Source organism: Thamnophis sirtalis, unplaced genomic scaffold, assembly GCF_051295495.1.
Source record: "Thamnophis sirtalis isolate CommonGarterSnake01/CBP01778 unplaced genomic scaffold, rThaSir2_p1.2 scaffold_1, whole genome shotgun sequence".
Classification (NCBI taxonomy): Eukaryota; Metazoa; Chordata; class Lepidosauria; order Squamata; family Natricidae; genus Thamnophis; species Thamnophis sirtalis.
In genome coordinates, this window is record NW_028261381.1 from 27198409 (window position 1) to 27223183 (window position 24775).

The following is a 24775-nucleotide window of genomic DNA, read 5'->3' on the forward strand; positions in this document are numbered from 1 at the left end:
GATAGCGGACATGTACTTCGTGAAGCTGCATTGTTTAGCTTCATGATATATGGATGTTGGCAGTAATCATGCGAGAAACCACTAGCAAAGTTTATGTACCATCAGACTTTGCCGTAGCACTGTTCAGATTACAAATAAGGTTGTAGTTTCTAGCCACATTAGTTATATTCTTTACATCACATTAAGCATCTAAAGTTTCTTTCGGAAATGTAACAGTGGATCAAGTCACAGTGACGAAATACAGCCAAAATGTGTTTATCCCCGTACTAAAAACAGTGGGACTTTCCAAACATGCAGAGGTTGCTTGTGTGATTCCAGATGAACTGAGTCGGTCTTAGCCACAAAGAACAATTTGTATACGGTTCCTTTTCATTTTGAGGCCTGCTGGCAGATGGATGAATGGGAGGAAAATCAAATCCATCTCCAGTTTTCACACTTACACTTCACCCATTTGTAAATGCGCCTGATGGGGGAGGGTCCTGGGTCCTACTGGGTCAGAGTTCAGAGAATATTGATCATTTATTATGGTAGTAAAGTCATTTGTATTATATGACTAGGTACTTAAAACAAAGCCACAAAAATAGTATGTATAACTACTGTAACAAACCTCTGATGTCTTATAGATCTTATGCTTGGGTGTAAGCAAAGTTTGTCCCAAACTAATCATTTATCCAAGTCACTCTCTTGTACCCCTAATGACTTATAAATCTATGCATTTTCTCATTTAAACAAATACAAACAATTGGTGGATATGGGGTACGAGAGCTGTGAACTGACTCAACTTTGACTCTTCTCCTGTTGAATCAACATGACAAGATAGTATCAAATGAAGGCAAATATACATGTCCCAGGATAACGTTGCAGGATCCAATTTGGGCCGGTCACCGGGACCAGAAGTTTAGTCTTGCAAACTTTGCACTTGTGCTAAAGTCCATCCCGGAAGTTCCTTGAAAATGGGCTCCAGCACAAGTCCGAAAGACCAGCCCAGATTGGATGCTGCAACAAGACCATATCCTTCCTGGTTTTTCAATGTCCACTGCAGTGAGGCTTCTCAGAATGTGTGTCATGATCTACTCAGTGGCCATAAGCAAATCAAAGGGTTACTGCTTTTTCAGACTTAAACATAAAGAGGAGAGAGTCACTACTAAAACTTGGGTTCACTCTGACTGGCCTGGCCCGACAATGTGGAAATGAATCTGGTAGGATTCTGGCACAATTTTGTAGGGATCTTACCCTGGTGATCCATCTGAGGCACACACACACACAAAATACCCACAACAACCTGAGGCTATATCACTGGTGGGGTGGGAGAAGGCCTGAAGCATGGTCTTGTAGGGCTCCCAACAGTCTTGCAGTGATCCAGCAGCAAGTGCATGACAAAAGCATGATGTTTGCTGGAACATTTCCAGCTTTTGATGGCGGTAGTGGCAGCAGGCCTGAATTGGGAGAATTAATTAGTACATTCTAGTACTCTTTATCTTTGAATCATAATCATCTGGTTTGGGTCCCATCATGGTATCTAGGTGCGATTTAACTTGCTAGGACAGAGTTTCCAGTTGTCATCCTTCTGATTTGCAAGCCTGATTCCATGAAATAATTTACAATGACGTGTAATTAGCTGAGTACAAAGAGAGTTTCCAGCAGCAATAATGTGTTCCAACTAGCCTCTGACAAACATGGCAACTGAGAGAGCCGCTGCAAAAATTAAAGCACAATGTGCCAAATTAATAATTTATTCCACCTTCCTCATTCTATATGGCCAAAGAGGAAGAATACAAAAGTAAGATTCAAATAAGAACGGATTTTATGGATCAGAAGTCAGCAAAAATAGTCCTTTTAGACATCCAGGTGACCAGGTGGCTGGTATGTTTAAAAATAATGAGAAAGGATACGATCAAGAAAGTAAAATACAGAAGGTATTTTAGCGCAAAGATCACCTACAGTTAGCACATGCTAGGAATATGGAATAAATCCTAATTTTTGTAGTAAGTGAGGAAATAGAAAAGTTAAGAACCACCAAGGATTAAAACCCCACCCACCCCATGAAAGTAATTTGAATGTAGCACATTTGCTACAAGGAAAATAAATAATCAGCTGGCACACTTGGCATTGGTGGTTGCTGCTACCAGGAACATTCCTAGAAGTGGGAAACTTCTAGAAATAAAGCTGCAGGTGCTTCTGCTGAGATCAGTGGTAAAGTCTGATTGAAGACTGCAGTGAGATAAAGACTATATTTTGATATGGTTGGGATCTTCTTGAGCTAAGCATGCAAAGGCACTTCCTTCACAGATATTTTTTTGAACAAAATTATCCAAAGAAGTACAGAGAATGCTGTACTTGAAACCACCATTTTCGGAGGACAAATCTACAGTTAAAACTTCATATTTTGCCACTTTAAAGAATGGACATGTACAAGAATAACTGGTTCATTCACTTTTGATTGAGTAACTTGAAGGTAGCCTTATGGGATCTAGGTTACATTCATAAATATTGTTCTTGAAATCTAGAAAAGTGGATATTTGTGGCCTGGCTGTGTACTGCCAAAGGTCCCATATAATGCTGAATATTCAGGAGAAGAACATATCGCTTCTAAATCCCTCGGTTGACTGCTGGACTCAATAGGTTCAGCCAAGGCTTCGTGGTAATGGTGTGTGCGCCCTCTTAGGGCTGACTCTCTCCTTTTGCAAAGTAGGGCAGTTGCCACAACCAGAGATTGTTGGGAGCAGAGAATGGCGGTGAATATTGGATAGCAGAACTGTATGCAATGTAACTATAAATTATTTATCATTTGGATCTATTTAGGACAACCAGTTCAGAGAATATCTAACAAAATGAAATTCAGTGTAGAGAAAAGTAAAGTCCTACACTTAGGCAAGAAAAACCAACAGTACACATATAGATTGGGTGAAACCAGGCGTAGTAGCAATAACTGTGGGCGGGATCTTGGCTTCTTAGCGGAAAACCAATTAAATATGAGCTAACAGTGTGTGACAGCGGCAGCCAAAAAAACCAATGCAATCTTAATTTGCATTAACAGAGGGATACAATCAAGATCAAGTGAGGTACTAATGCTACTATGTAAAACCTTAGTAAGACCACACCTAGAATCCTGCATCCAATTTTGGTCACCATACTATAGAAAAGATGTGGAGACTCTAGAAAAAGTGAAGAGAAGAGCAACCAGGATGATTATGGGACTGGAAGCTAAAACATATGAAGAATGGTTGCAGAAACTGGGCATGGCTAGCCTAGAGAAGAGAAGGACCAGTGGAGACATGATAGCAGTGTTCCAATATTTGAGGGGCTGCCACAGAGAGGAGGGGGTCAACCTATTTTCCAAAGCACCCAAAGGCCAGACAAGGAATAATGGATGGAAACTGAACAAGGAGTGATTCAACCTGGAAATAAGAAGGAACTTTCTGACAGTGAGAGCAATCAACCAAAGGAACAGCTTGCCTTCAGGAGTTGTGGGAGCTTCATCCCTGGAAGCTTTCAAGAAGAGACAGGACTGCCATATGTCAGAAATGGTGTGAGGTCTCCTACTTGGGCAGGGGGTTGGATTAGATGACTACAAGGTCACTTCCAACTCTGTTAATTTGGAAAGCCTAATGAGGTAGGGTGGCGGGAACACTTGAGCTCTAATAGCTCCACAGAATTGCCACGCCTACAATTTTCCCTAATTCATTACAATGAAGAAACACATGAATTTCATACACTAGTGACAGAAAAGCTCTGGAAGGATACACACGCAAATCTCAATGCTTTTGCTAAAACAAGAAAGAACAATGGCTGAAATATGCCTAGTGATTCCAGTCAACCATAAATCCTTTCCTATTTCAAGATTACTGTGAGTCATATCACACTCAAATGAGAAACTCCATCCCTCCAGATTCTGAGTATCTTCTCTTTTTTTTTTCAGAGTTCACAGAATTTCTCCACAAACCACACAATGCCATTATTTTCCTAATTATTTCATTTGGCTAAAGAAAATCCAGAGTAAAGTTCTTTCTGAGAACTGCTGAAAATTCTTACATGGTTTATCCATGGATTATTTTTTTTAAAAAAAGGAATAGATGCAACGTTTAAGAACCAACAGTCTGTGGTGTCTTTAAGATTACTCACAGCTGCTACACCAAAGTGTGTTAGTTTAAGGACAAAAAGATACTTCCACAAAAGCTGCCAGAGGCTTTGAGCACAAAGCACACAGCCCATTAAAAGTTAATTGCAAGGAAGTGCCACCAAAAGCATTGGAATGTGACATTCCGCTGAAGGAATTCCCTTTTGATATCTCTGGATCGTTTCCATTAGCACTGTGCTTCCATGTTCCCATGTGACTCTTCACACACTATTATTGTATGCAGGGGAGAGGAAATGGTTAAAGGGCTGCCACTGAGATCTAGAGCTTGAAGGAGATGAGAAGACACCCCACAGAAAGCCCATATCGAATCCCATACCCTGTTTCCCTGAAAATAAGACCTCCCCGGATAATAAACCCAATCGGGCTGTTGAGCACTGCAGCAATGCTCTTATTTAATAGAGGGCCCAAGCCACCAAGGAAAGTTCTTCACAAATGTGAGGGGTTTTCAATTAAGGAAAAGTATGTTGGTTGAAGGAAAAATGGCCAGTGATTTGGGGGGGGGGGGGGATGACGGCAAGATCTGAAGAAGTCTGGGTGGATATTGTCCCTATTTAATATTCTGCTTTCATCCAGAAAAATTTATGGATTGAAAAGAATGGAGAAAGACAATTGAATGACAAAACACAACCCAATTTCCTTATAACGCTGCTTCTCTTCAACCCCTGAAAATCTAAGGATTGTCCTACGTTACATATGTTTAGAAATAGAGCTGCCATTGGCTGCGATTTAGAAAAATCTTATATATTGTCCTCTTCTTGAAATGGGGACAGGGGAGCAATCGCAACACAAACTCTGCACCAATGTCACCAAAATGACTACGTGGCATGTCCTCCCTGCATTCCTACATTACAAATACGAATAGTCCCCTAGTGCAGATCAGAGAACAGGGTTCGGGATCAAATGTACTACTCTCAGAAAGGCAATTTGCCTTAATGAAATCTCATTGTGCTGTTCTGCTCCAAAGAGCAAACGGTTCATTTTTTTTTATCAAGTTATGAGTACTAAACTACAATAAATAAACAAATACATTACTGAGTAATTCAGGGTTTTTTTTTTGTTTGCAGTCACATTTATATTTAAAAAGTCATCACCCTCAAATAGGAGCGATATTTTAATACCCTAAATATAAAGAACCCAAAGTAATGTTTTTATTATCTTGCACAAGCCCGACAATAAAATAAGAAGTTGTTAAGTTAGAGAGCCCAACATAAACCAACACATGGGCCGTTTTTGAACTGTATGCTTGTGGATGTGGATATATATATCCATATCTAGGGTTGGATGCCAGATATATATATCTGTGTGGATTATATATATGTCTGTGTGGATTATTTTAAAATCTGGATATTTTCTATCAAAGGACCATTCTATTTTTTTTTATAAAAGTTTACTTTTTTTACACAAACTGTTTTTGTGCAATGGCCACAGCCAAGAGAGCTTTACCGATAAACAACGATGAAAAATAAAACCAAAACATTAACCAAGGTCTTCCCCCTTACCTCCACTGCTGAGAGAGAAAAAAACAAGAACGCTTCCAGGGAAATCCAATTAAAATAGAATGCATTTTGAAATCTAGAGTGATTCGGTCATAAAATAAATTTAAACCGGTACTGTTTCCATGACGGGAGATTTGATACACTCTTCGTGTAGTCTGCTCTTTTCTGAAAGGCCGAGTGAATTCTCGGTGGGATGTTCTGGGAGGCAAGCGCCACCATTCAAAGCAGATACAAATCCATCTTGCGAAGGACTTTTCAAGTATGCAGGAAAATCCACTTGGGAATGTCTTGGCCGATGTTCAGCATATAAACTGCTACAGGGAACAACGTTATCGCTTTCGGACGAAGAGCAGCAAACGATGACAGACGGGTTTGAAGATGGATACAGGGAGCTGCCATAATTTTCCTCGGAGGGCCGCGCGTAGTCCTCAAACGGTTCCGAAGTTGGGTTATAAGGCACCAGAGAAAGATTCCCGTTCTTAACAGTCTCTCTTTCAGAGTACGTCTCCCGAATCTGGTTAGGAGTGCCAGGGCTGTGATTCTCTATTTGGTAATACAAGGATGTGGAACTCGGGTAATAGGAAAGTGCCTTTGGCTGGTTTTCATGCATGGCAGTGCTGTCTGAATAGCAGAGGACAGAAGGGAGGGCTTGGCCTGCATCAGCATGAACACCCAACCCTTCAAGACATTCATCTAGTTTTTCTTCCTCCTCCTCCTCCTCCTCCTCATCTTCCTCCTCCTCATCGTCCTCCTCCTCATCGTCCTCTTCCTCCTCATCTTCATCTGTTTCACTGGGCGCTAAACTCTGTGTGCTGGAATCTGTAACTCCACTACAAAAGCTGCTTGCATCTTCCTCCTCTTCCTCCTCTTCCTCCTCCTCCTCTTCCTCCCCAGCACAATCCAAGTCATCTGCCGACTGCAAATGCATCACTGCAGCCCTGGGTTCAGTCTCTAACTCAAAGTTCTCCGGGACTGAAAATTCCAGGGGGTGGGAGGTGGGACCCATTGCACTGCTGTGAGCATTGAGCTCAGCGTGGCAGCCGTTCAGCGCAGGAACTTGTTGCTCTCTGTTTTTCTCCAATTCAAGTTTCATTATAGTGTGCAAAAAGTGAGTCCGAACCCTGATGGGATTAAATTCAATTCTGCCGGCTGTATTGCTGCATCCTTCTTTAGTGCAACCACATGGGAAAGACATACGGTCCACCTTAGGGGGAAAAAATGATGGATTAGCTATTTGGTTGGGCACTATCAACCCTGACATGCCAGAAACTCTTAGCCACACAAAGAACTTCACCAAATTGCCCTGGAAGCCTCACGGGGGATTGATATGTGAGATAAATTAATTACCTGCTTTTGCAGAATTTCTTTCTGGCAGGAAAAAAATAATCCAGATAAGAGATGTTGGAAATGGAGACCTGTCTGGCTTTGCAAACTACCCTAAGCCCTGGTTTGTTTGTTTTTAAATGGAGCTATATTTCATACTTCATTAGGAATTATGATTTATAAATGAGAATGGCTTGCACACATCACACCGAGCCAAAAACACACAAACCACATTATGGCTCCCTGCAGATGGTGAATCCAGTTACTGAAGACAAGGTGGCTGTGAGACAAATGACAGCTTGCTCTGGTTAAGCAATGACAAATGTGCCATGGGACTCCCTGTCCTTTTGTTTTGCTCTAGCATCACCGCCCCTTCCTTATTCTGCTGGTCTAATGACTTCTAACGGTTATGCCAACATTTAGGATTAATCCAGGTGACTGCTAAATTGCAGAAATAGGTTCTTTTTCCAAATATTCAGGCTGGTGGGGCATTTCAGTTAACTGTAAAAAAAAAATTACACATTCATGGGTAGGATGAAGTTATGCCCCAGAAGTTAGGGAAGTGGGATCTCCACTTTTCTTCCATTTGATTAGTGGGGATGGAATTTGGATATTTCAGTCCAAATAGACCTTGAAGGTATAAACAATAGCCTCATATGAAATCTCATTATGAGTTCTCTTTTTTAGCCCTCATGCAAAGGCAGGGAGAAAGCAGATCTTATTTCCATTGTGATGTTTATGAGATGGACAATCAAAAGTCTCTTTAACCTTTTTTGAACCTGGAAACAGAATGGAACTCTTCTCCAGAAAGCCTATGTTCCATCCTGGATTGCCCATGGGATCACAGCACTGTCCAGCCATGCTGGTAATCTAGGAAGCCGCACTGCTGAAATGTATGTCAGAAGAACCCTAAGCCTAAAGCCTAACAGAAAAGGAGCCCTAAATCATTAAGTCGAGAGTGTCAAACTCAAGGACTGGATCCATGGGCTGGATCCAGCCCACAGAGTGCTTAGATCTGGCCCACATAGTGAAACAGTGGAAACAGTGAAGGAGTGGCCTGTAGTGCCCCTGACAGCCAAAACAGAGCTCGGGGGTGTGTGTGTGCGTGTTGCCCAAGCTCTGTTTTTGGCCACTACAGCCTCCTGCAGCACTTTGGATTTGGATTTAGATTGGATTTATTCAATTTGTATGCCGCCCTATTCCCGAGAGACTCAGTGAAAATTTGCCAGTGAAAATGGAGCTCAGGCTATGTGTGTGGCCCCCCGAGCTCCATTTTTGCTGGCAGAGGGCTGCAGGAGGCCATTGCAACACGGGTGATGTTGAGTTGGCCACGTCTACCCTGGCAATGCCCACCCAGCCCGAGGTCAAATACAACCCTAATGGGACCCTCAATGAAACCGAGTTTGATGTCCCTACTTTAAGTTAACCTTCTCCAACCTGCTGCCCTTCAGTTGTGATGGAACATTACTATGCTTATGGAAATACTGAGTGTTTTAGACCCAATATATCAGAAGGCCACCCGGTTGAAGAAAAAAGCTCTCTGGGAGGCTGATCGAAAACCAAAATCTGGGCTATCTGTTTTATATCTTCTTTAGAATAGAATTAGAATTTATTGTATTTTGCCATGTATAGCGGCACACAGAATCCCATGTTTCTCCGGATTATGCTGAATTACTCTTTGGATCCCTCAATGGTGGCTATGCTTTCCATTGTTGGGATCTGTGTTTCAGCTACACCAGTGGTGGGATTCAAAATTTTTTTACTACCAGTTCCCTGGGTGTCGCTTGGTGGGTGTGGCAGGGGAAGGATACTGTAAAATCCCCATTCTCTCCCCACTCCAGGGGAAGGTTACTGCAAAATCCCCATTTCCTCCCAATCAGCTGAAACTGGGGAGTCAGAGAATAGATGGGGGCAGGGCCAGTCAGAGGTGGTATTTACCGGTTCTCTGAATTACTCAAAATTTCTGCTAACTGTTCTCCAGAACTAGTCAGAACCTGCTGAATACCACTTCTGAGCTATACCTGGAGGGACAAATGACTCACTTGTCTCCTTAGGTTTCAACTACAGCTGAAACTTCCTGTAGAATATAGGGAAGTGCCTCTCTTTAAAACATCTAAATGAATGTGAATGGGGAAGATATCCTTCCTTTAAAAAAAAAAACTTGGAACCACCCTTTGGTGAAGAATACCTTAAGTGAAGCCCTCTCACCTGGCATTTTATGCCTGCAAGGCAGCAAGTGCAAGTTTCCGGGTCACAAAAGATTCGACAATCGCAACCACAGTCCTCTCTTGAAAGACGGATGGCTCGCAGCTCATGTTTTTCTTCCACATCAATCTTCTTGACTCCGGAGGCTCGCAGGAGCGCCCTTCGTTTCTTTGTCGGCAGAGGTTGCAGAAAGAAGTACTCGTCCACTTCAGTGTTGTCCAGATCTATATCATCATCAGAAATGTCCTCCAGCGTTAAAGTGTTCGCTTCCTCGGATTCCACCGTGCCATTATTAGTCATCTGTAGTAACATTAAAAGATGCGTCACAGCTCCATGGTGAACAGAATGTTCAAAGGAAACCATTTACGTAGCATAAGCTTTTATGTGGAATGTGGTGTGGAATTAGTTTGTTGAGGACTCAACTGTCTTTAAATATCTCTGCTTTGTTTTCATGGCTCTTATTATTAAGTGAATAACTGAAGATGCTTTGAAGCATTTATAGACATCTTATACCATAGACCAGGCTTGGATAACCAAAATAAATCCTCGGTGTAATAATTCTGTTTAGCAGATCCCAGATGCAATGAATAACATCTCTCTGTGGACTGTATGCTCCTGTGCTTGTGCAAAATACTATTTGCCATATTGCACATATATACAATACATATACGTAACATCCATGTTACATATGCATAGAGTGTATAAAATTCTGGGTGCATGCATAAAATCCCATTTGGATTGAATGAGTACTCTGTTTCAAAGAATGCATTTTTATCCCACTAGTCTTTTTGAATGAGAGGTTTAGGACAAAATTTCTCAAACTTGCCAACTTTTAAGGTATGTGGATTGCAACTCCCAGAATTCCCCTGCCCAATATGCTGGCTGTGAAATTCTGGGGATTGAAGTCTACGTATCTTAAAGTTACCATGTTTGAGAAGCACTGGTTTAGGATAACACATTCACCTTTATTTTTATGGTGCTCTTCATACGATTATGTTCTATCAACTATTCAGGGAATGTCACTATGTTTTCTCCTGCTTCTTTTGAAGGTACATGTATACATGGTTCGGAGCTTACACTGTGAAGCTCCACCTGCCATCCTGCTGATGTTGACCACCCCTTGCAGGTGCCACTAGAATACCCTCTAATATTAGGAAAATGTTCAGACAGATGCTCTGCAAAACCCCTTAGCATAAGCAAAGCACATCTTTTTGCAGTTGTCCTCTTTTGCAAAGTTTGCATAGCTGCTTTGAAACATGTCCCTCTGCCCAGCTGTTTCCCTTTGCTGATAGTCCAAGAGAAAATAGTTTTGTGCATCTCTTTCTGAGGACAGTTTGGAAGCAGCTGTATCAGCATCGTAAAAGAAACACTACTCTAATACTTCAAAGAGAAATACTTTGTTTGTGTTAATGAATTTTACGAAACAGCTATTTCAAATATTTTACACAGCCCTAGTTGCTATTTACATAGGACCATGATGGAGAACCTATGGCACACATGCCACAGGTGGCACACGGAACCATTTCTGCGGGCACGTGAGGCGCTGCCCTACCAGGTCCAGCCCGCATGCATGTGCTGGCCAGCTGATTTCGGCCTTGATTTTCAGCCAAAAACTGCCTCCCCCGGGCCCCCTGGAGGCCCTCTGCAGGCCGGAAACGGCCCATTTTCCAATTTCCAGTTTGAGCATTGGGCTGTTTTTCACTCTCCGGAGGCTTTAGGGAAGCCTCCTGAAGCCTCTGGAGGGTGAAAAACTGCCCAATGTGCAAACCAGTAGTTCTAGAATGGACTTCCGGTTTGCGCGTTGAGCTGTTTTTCGCCCTCTGGAGACTTTAGGGAATCCTTCTGAAGCCTCCGGAGGGTGAAAAATGGCCCAATGGGCAACCCGGAACTCAGTTCCTGAACTTCTGGCTTGTGCACTGGGCTTTTTTTCACCCTCCAGGGGCTTCAGGAGGCTTCCCTAAAGCCTCTGGAGAGTGAAAAACAGCCCAATGTTCAAACTGGAAATTGGAAAATGGGCCGTTTCCGGCCTGCAGAGGGCCTCCAGGGGACGCGGGGGAGGCAGTTTTTGCCTTCCCTGGGTTCCTAGAAAACCAAAAGGTTATCCATCACTGGCATAGGATGTCCTTTAAAAAAAGGGAGGAGGGAATGTATCAAGTATCTTGCATACAGCAACACATATCCAGGTAAACAATATCAGACCTATCCATGGCAGGTGTGTTCACTATAGAGAATCACTTTCTAGAGAATCAAAATAAGCTCCTATACAAACCGAAAGATGTGGGTTTCAGTGTTTTGTGCAACTGGATATCCCACAGAGCAAGCACAGTTGGCTGTTGCAATTTTCCCAGCAGCCCGTCATATGATTCAAAGAGAAAACCTTCCTGAATATCAGTTCAAAAATCTCTTTTGTGCAGAACAATCCAACACCTTGCAGCTGGCTTAACTATATCTGCTTCCCGATCAAAGCTGGAACTTTGATGGGGTGGAACGAATTGTCATCGTAGCTGCATAGCAGGAAGAAAACGATCGTCTTAAAGAGCCCAGGTGGGAGCCTATTAAAAAATCTGATGAGTTAATACGAGAGACAGGGTCAATGCCAGCTTGTTGGAGGCGATTGAACTGCAGCCATTTCAGAAGTGGAACTGCCACCTTGCCAAGGATATCAAGCGCCAAGCCCAGTGTTAATGTTTTGCGTCCATATGTCGGAGTCGGTGGAAAAGGATCCCCCTTCCCCCCTCCTTTTTTTTTTACCTTGAGTTTTAAGGAGTTCAGCTTTTCCTGCCTGAGATGTTCTCTTAACATCTCTTGATGAAGCCGTTCTTGCTCCATGGCAAACTCCCCCAGGGTATATTGGCGCACATTGTTGTGACGAGTGGACATGCCCAAAGTGCTGCCTCCTTGGCTGGGAACGCTTGTGAAGCCTTGCCTCCTGGTGAAGTAGTATACCGTAACACAATTAAAATGGACATTTTTGGTCCTCTTCCTTTTCTCGCTCTTCAGAATCGAGGATGCTGGAACAGAAACAAGGGACAAGTTTAAACCAAGCCCTGCTTATCCGTCTCTTCAACCCTTGGGAATGATTGATGGGATTGATTCTGCAATGCAAACTCTTGCTGTCAGGCCTGCAGCCATCTTTTCTTTTGGATCTTTGGCCTGCCACACTTTCTAATATTCTACTATGCATTTTCCACTGTGAGAAAATGGGAGGGGGAATTGCAAGGAGTCAGATGCTATGTAGTCATAACAAAATTCTTTCTAGAACGTCAAGGGTCATCCTTTGTCTCTGCACCTCTGCACCCGACCGGAACTGGATGGGGGGAACTGCAAGCATGGAAGTGGGAGATTGGACCATGTGATGGATTTGTGGGTGTGGGGGCAAGGTCTTGAACCTTCAACTGGGTGGGGAAAACCAGGAAGCTTTCAAATTTGTGTCTTCCCAGATGTGCCAACATGGCTCTCTTAATAAATTGGAACTTTGGGCAATACTTTGCCTTGGATTCTGATTTACTTTTGGATGCTATTTGGAACCCTGACACTTGCCCCTTTTGTACTCATGACACAAAGGTGCGTGTTAAGCACCTGAGAGGCAGAACCCGTGTTGTAACATCACAACATAGAAACGGTGACTTGCTCCAGATGCCTCTGGAACCATGTCTAAATGATACAGGGAAAATGCCAGACAAAATGAAGCTCCCTGCTTGGTTGCCTTCTTTAACCACTTGTCCAGAGCTGCAGCTATTGTACTATAGTTTAGATAGTTTAGATAGTTTATTGACATTTATAGGCCGCCCTTTTCCCTGAGGGGACTCAGGGCGGCTTACAATCAATGGGAAGGGAGTGTAAGACAACACAAAAAAGAAAAAAAATGTGAATAATAAAAAAAACTAAACCGATAAAACACAACATTCATTCAGCATTCGGGTGCCTCCTAAAAGCAGCATACAAGCTTAATTCGGCATGTCATGTTCATTTTTACGAGTCAAAGTATGTCAGCCTTCCTAGGTGGATCAGACAGGAAACATACCCAGATGTCTATTTTCTACCTTATTGTAAAGCTACATAAACAGAATCTAGCAAGCCTGAAAGTATATATCTCCCACCGTCTCCTTTACAGCTGAAGAAACAAGGGAAGCTCCCTTCAGAGCTTCCTGCCCTGCCTGCAGTCCAGCTGGGGGATATGCTCAGTGTTATCTGATCGTTCCTTAAAAGTTTCTTGGCCTGTTCTCCAAGATCTTTCCCACCTACCATTACTGATAAGTGTCAAATCAATTAACTAGTTAGGATAGCTGATTAAAACAGGGGTGAAGTAATTGCTCTATTCTTACATGAGACTTAACCAAGGGAATCAAGCAGTGGTGGGATGCAATCAGTTTAACAACCAGTTCAGTGAGTGTGTGCTCACATGCATGCAGCATTAAAAAAATTGCCCATTTTAAGCTTCAAAAATTACCTTCTATGTCAGCGCCACTGAGTAAAACGGCTGACACCCGGCAATTCGTTGTGCCGTGAGAATCAGCTGAGCTAAAAAAACAGGGAAATATAGGACAGGAAAGAGCAGGGGGGAAACTGCTCACCGGAACTGCCAGTTCACCCAAACCAGCTGAATCCTACCCCTGGAATCAAGGGAAATGGAGACATGGGGTGGGAGGGTTGTGAGGTCCATCTTTCCTAATGGTCCACAGCTCATTTTGTCCCCTCTTCCCCTCAGAAAAGTGGCAGGCAGTTTTGAAGGACAGCCGAGGAGAATGAGTGTTTTCCAAGCGCTTTGCCAGCTTCCCACAAGCCTCATCAACAGGGAAGCTTGCAGGAAGTTGGAACTTGTCCCTGCTCTCAATGGATTCCTTGACTTAAGGAATTCCTTGACTGCTTGCAGTCATTCTGCTTCTCCATTTAGGTAAGCAAGTATCTCTGAAAGAATGGCCCAATGGGTGACAGTTTTGAAATCAAAGGAAAGATAGCTCTATTTTATTCCTTACATTTATTGAGTAGGCTGTCAAACTGGAAGATTTTCAGTTGCCTAGAGTCTTAATAAAAAATTTACATGCTCAATGTTTCATTTAAAGTTTCTATAATAGAGGGATGAATAAACAACTTTGTGTCTACTTTCAAATCCAGCTCATTTATGTTTATTGTTGAAATAATGAAGTTTCTGATATGGCAACATTTTCAAGGTAGAGATGCATAAATCATTAATATTATCATCATCATTAGAAATCTTAGAACTTCTCTAACCTTGTAAGATTTTGCCAATTTAATCTCTGGATCTTTTTATATCTTTTTTTAGAATGAGTAAACCATCTTTTTAGATCTTCTACTACAGGAGTGTCAAACTCACATCATCACAGCAGTGCAATGTGACATATTGGGACTTCCCCCTCCCCTTTGCACCACTTTGCACAAGGTGTGGGCATGGCCAGCAGGTGATACATTTCGCCCATGGGCCGCGGGTTTGACAGCCCTGTTCTACTGCATCAGATTTTGGCATTCTCATACAAATTCTCATTAGACTGCAAATAGATTATTCAGTGCAATTATTGTATCAGGAATAAATGAAGTAATGAAGGCTACAATATTTCCAGACTTCTCTTACAAATGAATATTCCTTCCTTTCCTTATGAAGTTAACAGTCTAAGTAATGTGCATACATTTTGAAACAGGGCCTCCTCCTTTTTAACAATCTCCACTTAAACTTTGTTTATACCACTGCTTAGTCGTGCCTCTTATAAATCCACATAGAAACATGAGCAGCATTTCGCCTGTAATGAAAAATATGAAGTACAGTTGCAAAAGCTGCTTGACTCTTCTGTCCTGACGCATCCGGGGGTGGCAAAACAACATTGGGGGTGTGAGATGATAAATCGTATTTATGTAATTCAGGTGTGACAGTTGCACAGGTATGATGGGAAAAATGTAATAGTGAGGAACTAAAAGGATCATAAAACACGCTAACAGCCTTTGTAATGTGGAGCTATATATTTTAACAACCACAGCCAGAAGTACGCAGCTAGTTAAAACAGCTTCAGGAAATTAAGTCCTTTGGCTTTGCGGTCTGTTCTTCCATCAATCAGAAATACTTACAGGACTTTTAAACTTGGGTTTCAGATGCTTATTAGTTCTTTATTGTCAAGGGAGGAAGAGTTTCATAACCAGAATGAAATCAATTTGTTTTAAAATGAGGGAGAACAATGCATCAATAGTGTTTTTCAAACTGTGCTCTGGTGAAGGTTTTATTCTCCAAAAAGCATCCATAATTTCTGCTATCCAGCTGACTAATCTATTTCTGAGCCCAGTGGTGTAGCTCTTAAGCACCAAGCTAGAAATCAGGGGACTGTGAGTTCTAGTCCTGCCTTAAGCATAAAATACAGCTGGATGATCATCGTCCATTCATTCCTTCTGAAGCTTAGGAAGAAGGCGGAGGCAAACCACTTCTAAAAACTGTGCCAAGGAAACTACAGGGACTATGCCAGGCAACACCAGGGATCAAGATTGAGACAAAATCATCACACAAATCTATAACATTTTTTACAAATCAGAAATAATAAATAAAAAGCACGTTTCTCTTCTTCAATCCATTTGACCACAGCTTCATGCTAATCAGGTTAAAATGAAGCTATTAAAACTCTTCCTTTAGATTTCAAGGTGAAGTAGTTTCAAGTGATTTGATCAGTAAAATCAATCAAAGAAAGATGCTGAAAGCATAAGGAAGAGTACTACTTCTCTAGAAAATTAATATCAAAAAGGAAAGGTTGTCCTATTACTTTTACCCTTTCAATGTAGCTCAAGCTCTGACATTTTATAAAGAAACCCAAAATACTTTTCTGAGACATCGCCCTAATGTAATATAATCTTTTCCTGCTACAGGAAAAGTAGTGAAGAAAACGCAGCTCTCGTATTACTTTTTAATCTTATTGAAGCTAAGAGCTCTGGTCTTTTTGTGAACTAAAATACTTTCCTAAGCCATACACTTCTTACAGTGCAATCTTTTCCTACTCCAGGAAATAGATTTTTGTTTTCAATACATAGGTTTCATTTATATCTCCAAATAGCATATTCCATTAGCTCCGTAAATAATTCAATCCAATGCCACAGCCGTTCTATATTATTTTACAACTATCGTTGCAATGCTTCTGCTCTGAATTGTAACCTTGAACACCGTGTTGCAATTTCACCCCAACTCAGCAAGGTCAATCATGGGGAAAAGGTGGATATCTGTGGTATATACAATGTCAATCTGCATTGCTTTGAAACATGAGAGTATGACCCCCCCCCTTTTTTTTTTTTTTGCAAACCCTGCCTATTCTCTTATAATATAAAAGCTTTGTATTTTATACTGCCACCCCCAACCTTTTGGGCACTAGGGACCGGTTCTATGGAGAAAGGTTTTTCTCTGACCAGAGGGGGCGTGGTTTCTTGTGCTGCCTGCATCCCACAGATGGGACTTTGTTTCTTTATGAGACCCGGTTTCTGGCATGCCACGGACCGGAGATTGGGGACCCCTGTACTAATACACTTTCAGCTTGAAAGTCTTGCAAATTCAGGTGGAAGGAGTGAGATTCACTCACTCATGTAGTGACATATAGTATATGATCACAATAATGTCCCCAATCTTAGGTGTCTAGATGCAAAAGTGAATGGAATTCCTGAAGCATTAACATTTGTGCCTCAGCAGGAAATGTAACAGGTATTCCCTGTCACGGAAGCAACATCAGCTGTAACATCTTTCACACAGCTATCAAAATCCCAGAAGTTCTGTCTTGTTTTGCAACACTCTTTGCAAACTTGGTCATAAAAGCACAATATTGAAAAGAAGCATTCTCTATCTTGGCAAAGTTGGATAATGGAACTCAAATCCATCACTGAGTATACTTGTCAATATATAAGGTAAAGGTTCCCTCGTACATATCTGCTAGTCGTTCCCAACTCTAGGAGGCAGTGCTTATCTCTGTTTCAAAGCTGAAGAGCCAGCACTGTCTGAAGATGTCTCCGTGGTCATGTGGCCGGCATGACTAAACACTGAAGGTGCATGAAACGCTGTTACCTTCCCACCAAAGGTGGCCCCTATTTTTCTACTTGCATTTTTTTACATGCTTTCGAACTGCTAGGTTGGCAGAAGCTACCAATATATACCCACCCACCCCAAAAAAGGTGTGCCAGCTTTCAAGTTCCCTGAAATACTTCATTAAGTCAAGGAGCCAGAGGTGGCACATATATAATGTAGGAGTCAGTCTGAAAATAGGAGACTGCAAATGGAAGTCCATTTGTGTTTATTGTACAAATATTGGGACAAAATAGAAATGAAGATCGTTATGAAATTTCCCTCCCAAGTCATTGCTTACTTTACATTTGTCACAGATGAGTCAACAACTTTGCTTTGCAGCAAGAACAAAATCTGGATTTTTTTTTTTTTTTTGGTAGGCTAGTGAAAAGTCCCCCTTGCAAGTATGAAACTACACGTCTATCCATTCATTGAAAACGAGGTGCCTCTGCATATCGTCATCTCGGTAACAAGATGCTCACTGACTTTAAATGTTTTTAATCAAAAAGAAAAAAAACTTTAATTAAGAACTCCCAAAATTACAAAATCTGCCAGATTTCTGAATATTTTCTGAGATTGACTACGTAAATCAGGGTGTCAAACTCAAGGTCCAGGCGCCGGATCTGGCCTGTGGGGTGTTTAGACCTGGCCTGTGGGGCCGCCCTAGAAACAGCGAAGGATCAGCTCGCTGTGCCTCTGCCAGCAAAAACGAAGCTCGGGAGGGCCGCATGTGGCTGTCGCGAGCTCAGTTTTCACTGGCAGAAGGAGGTGTCGCAGCCGGAAACCGAACTCAGGAGCCCGTTTTTGCTGACAGAGCACTTGGGCCACCACAGGCGCCCCCGGCACGAGTGACAGTGAGCTGGCCACACCTACCCTGGCCATGCCCATCCCAGCCCCCTGAGGTGAAATATAAGCCTGGTGCAACCTTGATGAAATCGAGTTTTACCCATGCACTAAATGTTTAAATGTGATGAAAATTTTAATCCTTTCTTACAGATTCAGTTTTAGTACTTTTTATTTATGTATGTGGGAATGGCTATGACTGAGTGCAAAATGGAGTTTGCTGCCAAAAACAATATGGCTGATTCATGCTCTCATGTTTTACATAAGACATGCTAATTTTGAGCTGAGACCTTCCATTGATCTCCCATTAAAACATATCTTTGTGGATTCATATGTGATTAGTTTCAGCACATCCTGGCATTTTTAGCACATCCACTGGATCCAACTGTGTTATTTATTTAGTTGTCTAATTTATATGGCCACTCATTTCATACCTAAGTGACTCTAGCCGGTATACAATAAAACCAGTGATTAAAACATTCCATAAAACCAACGAAGCAAAAGCAAGATCACAAGGGGGAAGATAGGTGGTCCTCAATTTACGACCACAATTGAACCCAAAACTTCTGTGGCTAAGTGAGACATTCGTTAAGTGAGTTTTGCTCCATTTTACTACCTTTCTTGCTTGGCTTGTTAAGGGGATCCCTGCAGTTGTTAAATTAGCGATACACTTGTTAAGCTTCCCGTTTGACTTTGCCTGTCAGAAGGTCGCAAAAGGGGATGGCATAATCCCAGGACACTGCAACTCATAAATATGAACCAGTTGCCAACTTCCTGAATTTTGATCATGTGACGATGGGGATGCTGCAACAGTCATAAGCGTGAAAACGGTCATAAGTTACTTCTTTCAGTGTCCCTGTAACTTTGTAAGCCGGGGATTACTTGTATATTTCAGTCAGCTCTAGGCTTCCCATACCCAGGGGGTCCCTAGGCTTGCTGGGGGGAAAAACCCCTATTTTAAGCACTTTTCAGAAGGTCACAAAGGGTAGTTCAAGAATCAGCCAGACTTTCAGCATCTCTTAGATAAAGAAGTTCTTTGTGCATCTTTAGCAGAAATCTATCAAGATTTCCAAAAATAGCTCAGGGAATTCCAGAGTCAAAAGAGGGTGCTGGAAAGTGGGTGGGGAGGAGGGAGAAGTGTGTGTGTGTGTGTGTGTGTGTGTGTGTGTGTGTGTGTGTGTGTGTGTGTAAGGCTATTTAAAAATAAACCTGCGGTAGGAAGGGAAAAGCCTGTATTGCCTCATTTGTGCAAATCTTAGCGTGAACGATTGTCAAACCTTTTGAACTTTTTCAAGCACCTTTTTTTAAAACTGTAACAAGAAGTTACTCAGTTACTAAGCACAAATAAATTGAGGTTTGCCTGGCTGAGATCCAAAGTGTGAGCACTTCCCTTCCCAATTCCAGCTATTTTCTTGATGTCAAAAGCATGTTATAATAAATGTCAACTGTAGGGCTCCTTGACAACCTGAGGGTGATGTAACTCATTTACCGCCCTCACAAAAAACAATGTAAGAAATAATATAATCTTGAGGCTAAAAAGCCTAAAAACACAGAATACAGGGAATCCTTGCCATACAACTGCAATTAAGTCCCAAATGTATGTTGCTGAGTGAGACAGTTGTTAAGTGAGTTTCCCCCATTTACAATTTTTCTTGCCACGGCTTTTGACTGAATCACTACAGTTGTTAAATTAGTAACAAGGTTGTTGAGTGAATCTGCCTTTCCCATTGACATTGCTTGTCAGAAAGTCACAAAAGTGATTATGTGACCCTGAGGTGCTGCAACCTGTCATAAATATGAGCCAGTTGTCAAGCATCCACATTTTGATCATATGACCACAGGGATGCTGCAACAGTTGTAAGTGTGAAAAATGGTCGTAAGTTATTTTTTTCAGTGCCGTTGTAACTTGGAATAGTCACTGAACAAATGGTTGTAAGTCAAATACTACCTGTATAATATGTTGAAATATGTTGAAGAGAAAAACCAAGAAAATTGTGTTTAGATGGAATGTGGATGAAATTCTCAAAATGAGGGAAACAACAAATTTAAAGAAAAATAACCAACCATAAAGCAAGTTATGAATGTGGTAGAAGAAAGAATGTTTGCAAGAACAGAAAGGTATGAAGATATGAAGTGTGAAAAACGATCATAAGTCACTTTTTCCCCAGTGCTGTTCTGACTTTTAACAGTCACTAAATGGGACTGCTGTAAGTTGAGGACTAGCTGTATTTTGTCATTTATATCTCTTTAAAATATGTTGTTTTACAAAGTGCAAACCCATAGAAGGTAATTTCATAGATAGAATAATAAAAACAGTTCTAAAAAAAGCAGGAAAAAAACCCTAATAAAATTAATAAAAGCCAGTAACAAGAAGAAAACTGACATTTCATTCAGTTCAAGTCAGAAAAAGTTGCAGTTGCATAAAATACAACTCAAACGGAGAAAAGGAGAAAAGGAGAGATTCTGAGAGCTTTCCTGCAGATCCATATTTTTCCTCACAATAACAATTGTGTGAGGTAAATTGGGCTAGAATGACTTTGAACTAGTCAGCCTCTCTCAGCCCAACCAACTTCATAGGGTTTTTGTGGAGAAAATAGGAAGAGGAAGGAGTATTAGGTATAGAATAGATTAGAATAGAATAGAATAGAATAGAATGGGAGGGGAGGGGAGGGGCGGGGAGAGAAGAGAAGAGAAGAGAAGAGAAGAGGAAAGAAGAGAAGAGAAGAGAATTCTTTATTGGCCAAGTTTAGTTGGACACACAAGGAATTTGTCTTGGTGCATATATGTTTGTTGCCTTGAGTTACTTATAAAGTGATAAAGGTGGAATAAAAATCTAATAACAAATGAATAAATAAACTTCATAACTTCCATGAAGAAAGTGTTCTCAGGCTATTTAAGAAAAGTTCCTCTTTATTCTACTCATTAACTTGCCTGTCCTATAAGGCAAGCAAGGAGGAAATATATCCATTAAACATCTTAAGGGCCACACGGGCCGAATCGAAGGTTTTAAATTTGGTTGCAAATGATCCAGCAAGCAGCACAGCTGGCACAATAAAAGTGTCACAGCTGCTTTAATGAGATGAAATTTTCCAGTGGTAATCTCAACTTTTCAAAAGGGCCTTCAAGATAACAATCCCAGGAACGTTTACCTGGATAAAAGATTAAAGGTAAAGGTTTCCCTTGCACATATGTGCTAGTCGTTCCTGACTCCGTTTCAAAGCCGAAGAGCCAGTGCTGTTCAAAGACGTCTCCATGGTCATGTGGCTGGCATGACTAAACACCAAAGGCGCATAGAACACTGTTACCTTCCTACCAAAGGTGGTTCCTATTTTTCTATTTGCATTTTTAAATGCTTTCGAACTGCTAGGTTGGCAGAAGCTGGGACAAGTAATGGGAGCTCCCTCCATTACGCGGTGCTAGGGATTCGAACTGCCAAACTGCCGACCTTTCTGATCGACAAGCTCAGCGTCTTAAGACATTGAACCACCCTGTCCTTATAAAAGATTACTATCATCTTAAACATATATAGTTTAAAAAAATCAAATCCAACAATGGCACACTTCTATCAAATTGAGACCTGAACTTAAATCTTACTCCAAATATGTTTTTTCTCCTTTTTTATGTCAGAGATGCCTTAATACAGTTAGACAGCTATGATTGATGGGAAGTCTGTAAGAGCTCAGGAAAAGGAATCGGACCCCTCAAGACCACTAATTCAAAATCAGAAGGAGCTGAATGTGTGTTTTTATACCTGCATAACAAGGGCAATATTATTGAACTGAACTGTATGCGGACAACAGGCCTTCTATGTTGATATCTGCAAACTCAAATCTGAACGTCCCAAAGGTTTTTCTTCTCATCCAGGAAGCTTCTTCAGCTCTGACAGGAACATGAAGAATGGAAGGATTTATATTCCTTGCAGACAGCTGGTAATCTGCATCCTTTTAGAGGGTCATTAAAGCACGGGGAGGTTTATCTGTGTCTTCAGGGTCACCTGAGTAGTGCGCCTGGTTCCTTCAGAGCTGAAGAAGCTTCTTGGATGAGAAGCGAAACATCTTCAAAAGTAAAAACAAAAAAGTCTAGTTGCCTCTTGAAAAAAGGCACCTTTAGGACAACCATGACCTGGGTGACTGAGATTCTCTACAGGCACAAACAAATCCAAATGGATTTTAAATACTCTTTTAACTACAGAATTATCTTTTTGCAAAGACATGTTTGTGTATTCCATGAATAAATAGCTCTTTTGACTCAATTTCATGAAAGGGATTCCCAGGATCCTGAGGATAATAGGTACGTGACACTATTCAGTCAAGCCTTCCTCAACTTGCTACACTCCAGAGGAGCTGAACCATAAAGGGGCTTCCATCATTATTTTGTGTGTGCCAGTTCTGGAACAGGAAGCTTTCCTTTCCTTCACACATGCTCTTAGGGCCCTTGGATAGATACCGTAACTCTACATGAACCAGTCCTTGAACACTTTTTGGATGCTTCATCTGGCTTAGCATTTAATTATTGAGAGTGCCTATAATTGCCTATATAACACCACTAATGCAGATGCTGCATTGGCTACCAATTAGCTTCCAGTGCAATTCAAAATACTGGTTATGCTTTAAAGCCTTATGCAGGCAATATAGATTTACAATTACAACTTGGATCAAAGTTTCCAATACTAAGCAAAGCTGTTGTTAAATGATTTTTATGACCTTTTTGCCATGGTTGTTAAGCAAACCACTGCAGTTGTTAAGTGAATCTTGTGGTCATTAAGTAGGTCCAGCTTCCTCCATTGACTTTGCTTCTCTGAATCCAGTGGGGAAGATGCCAAATGGTGATTCCATGACCCTGGGATGCTGCAACTACCATAAACACATGCTGGTTGCCAAGCAACTGAAGTTTGATCACAACATCACTATGATGGTCATAAGTGTGAGGACTGGTTGTAAGTCACTTTTTTCCAATGCTGTTGTAATTTCAGTAAACTGTACGTTGAAACTATTTGTATGCCTTAGGCAGTGGTGAATTCATTTTTTTTTTTACTACAGGTTTTGTGGGCATGGCTTAGTGGGCATAGGAGGGGGAGGATACTGCAAAATTTCCATTCCCACCTCATTCTGGGGCCAGCCGGATGTGGTACTTGTCGGTTCTCTGAACTACTCAAAATTTCTGCTACCGGTTCTCCAGAACCTGTCAGAACCTGCTGAATTTCACCCCTGGCCTTAGGGCTTAGATCTCTCTAAAGCTCCTTTCTCCAAGTTGAATATGCCCATCCAAGTGAGATCAGTAAGGAAGCCTTACCAAATCTGAATGAATGTCATGTATAGGGATCTTGTATCTCAATTATGACTCCCCCACACACACACTTCAGCAAACATCTAGAACAGTGTTTCTCAACCTTGGCGATTTGAAGCGAATGCTGGCTGGGGAATTCTGGGACTTGAAGTCCAGACATCTTCAAGTTGCCAAGGTTGAGAAACACTGATCTAGAATGTTTGAAACATCCCCTGTTGTATTTGCAACATGTTGTAAAAAAAATGGTTCTCTGGAGAGGCATTTGGGAACAAAATCTATGCCTGAATAGTGACCCATCTGTTGTTGTTTATGTTATTAATTTTCCATACTTTAATTTATACAGCTTTGTAGTTTGCAAGCCACTCAGACTGGTTGAGGGCAAAATGTTAAACATGCACACAAATGAATAATAAATTCCCAGTCAACAGACTAGAAAATAATTTTTGGAGTCATAATCTCAACATATCTGCAGGAGAGCAGGGCAAGACAGATGGGATTAAGAAAAGAAAAAGCAAACATAAAAAAGTATTTGTTGCCATCTAGATCCTCCCAATTTTTGTAGCCCAGATATAGTAGCCTTGATTAAATATTTTTCATCATTAGGTACAGTGGTACCTTGGTATTCAGCTACTTTGAAACTCATCAAATTTGGTACTCAACACATTTTGACGTGAAAATTTTGTCCGGGTACTCATTGTTTGTTTGATACGCAACACACAAACTACAGTTTGTGTGCTGTCAGTGTCAACTGCCATGTGACTTATTACATTATTCTTTATGGGACACATTTATTTGGTACTCATCATTTTTGGTACTCATCACACCTCCCAGAATCCATTAATGATAAGTATCAAGGTACCACTATAAATACATTCCTGATATTTACAGTGGTACCTTGGTACTCATCGTTAATTCTAATTCTTTCACAATTGTAGCCATCTATTTATCTATGCTTCTGAGGAAGCCCAAGCATTAACATTTTATTCAGAAGCTGTACTGGTTTATTCCAAAAAGTAATCCCAGCTGGATTATTTTTATTTCTATAGATATTATTTCTTCCACACCGAACTTTATAATCTATATCTTAATCGATTTCATATTCCCTCACCCTAAATGTGTTCATTTTGTGTACTAGAGGGGGTCATTTCTTAAGATGAAGCGCATTTTGGATTCGGTTAACATGCAAGATTCATAAACAAAATTGGATTTAAATAAAATTCATATTGTATAGGTCTTATCTATATTATGTAAATCAACACTGCGTGCAATGCAAATGAAGCAGAAGCAGAGGAGAGAAGGCTGGTCATCTCTCTAAATGGCATCTAATATCACTGATTACAGGATTCTGCTGGCTTGTCTATTCAGACAAGGGATACACGGCCATTTTTTACAATAGTGACATTCTTGCCTCATTGACAGATTCCAACTGATGGCGCAGGGGAATGTATT

At 41.2% G+C, this 24775-nt stretch overlaps 1 protein-coding gene across 2 annotated transcripts in view; it reads right to left on the reverse strand.

Annotated features, from left to right (window-relative positions):
• Positions 1-5503: 5503 nt before the first annotated feature.
• CSRNP3 (cysteine and serine rich nuclear protein 3) overlaps positions 5504-24775 on the reverse strand; it is a 46422-nt gene continuing 27150 nt past the window's right edge. For both annotated transcript variants that reach the window (XM_014056841.2, XM_014056842.2), the window contains exons 3-5: positions 11914-12173; positions 9166-9462; positions 5504-6838 (exon numbers count right to left, since the gene is read on the reverse strand). In XM_014056841.2, coding sequence (XP_013912316.2) covers positions 5738-6838; positions 9166-9462; positions 11914-12173 — 1658 coding nt within the window. In that variant the 3' untranslated portion in view covers positions 5504-5737. The remainder of the gene's footprint in view (positions 6839-9165; positions 9463-11913; positions 12174-24775) is intronic.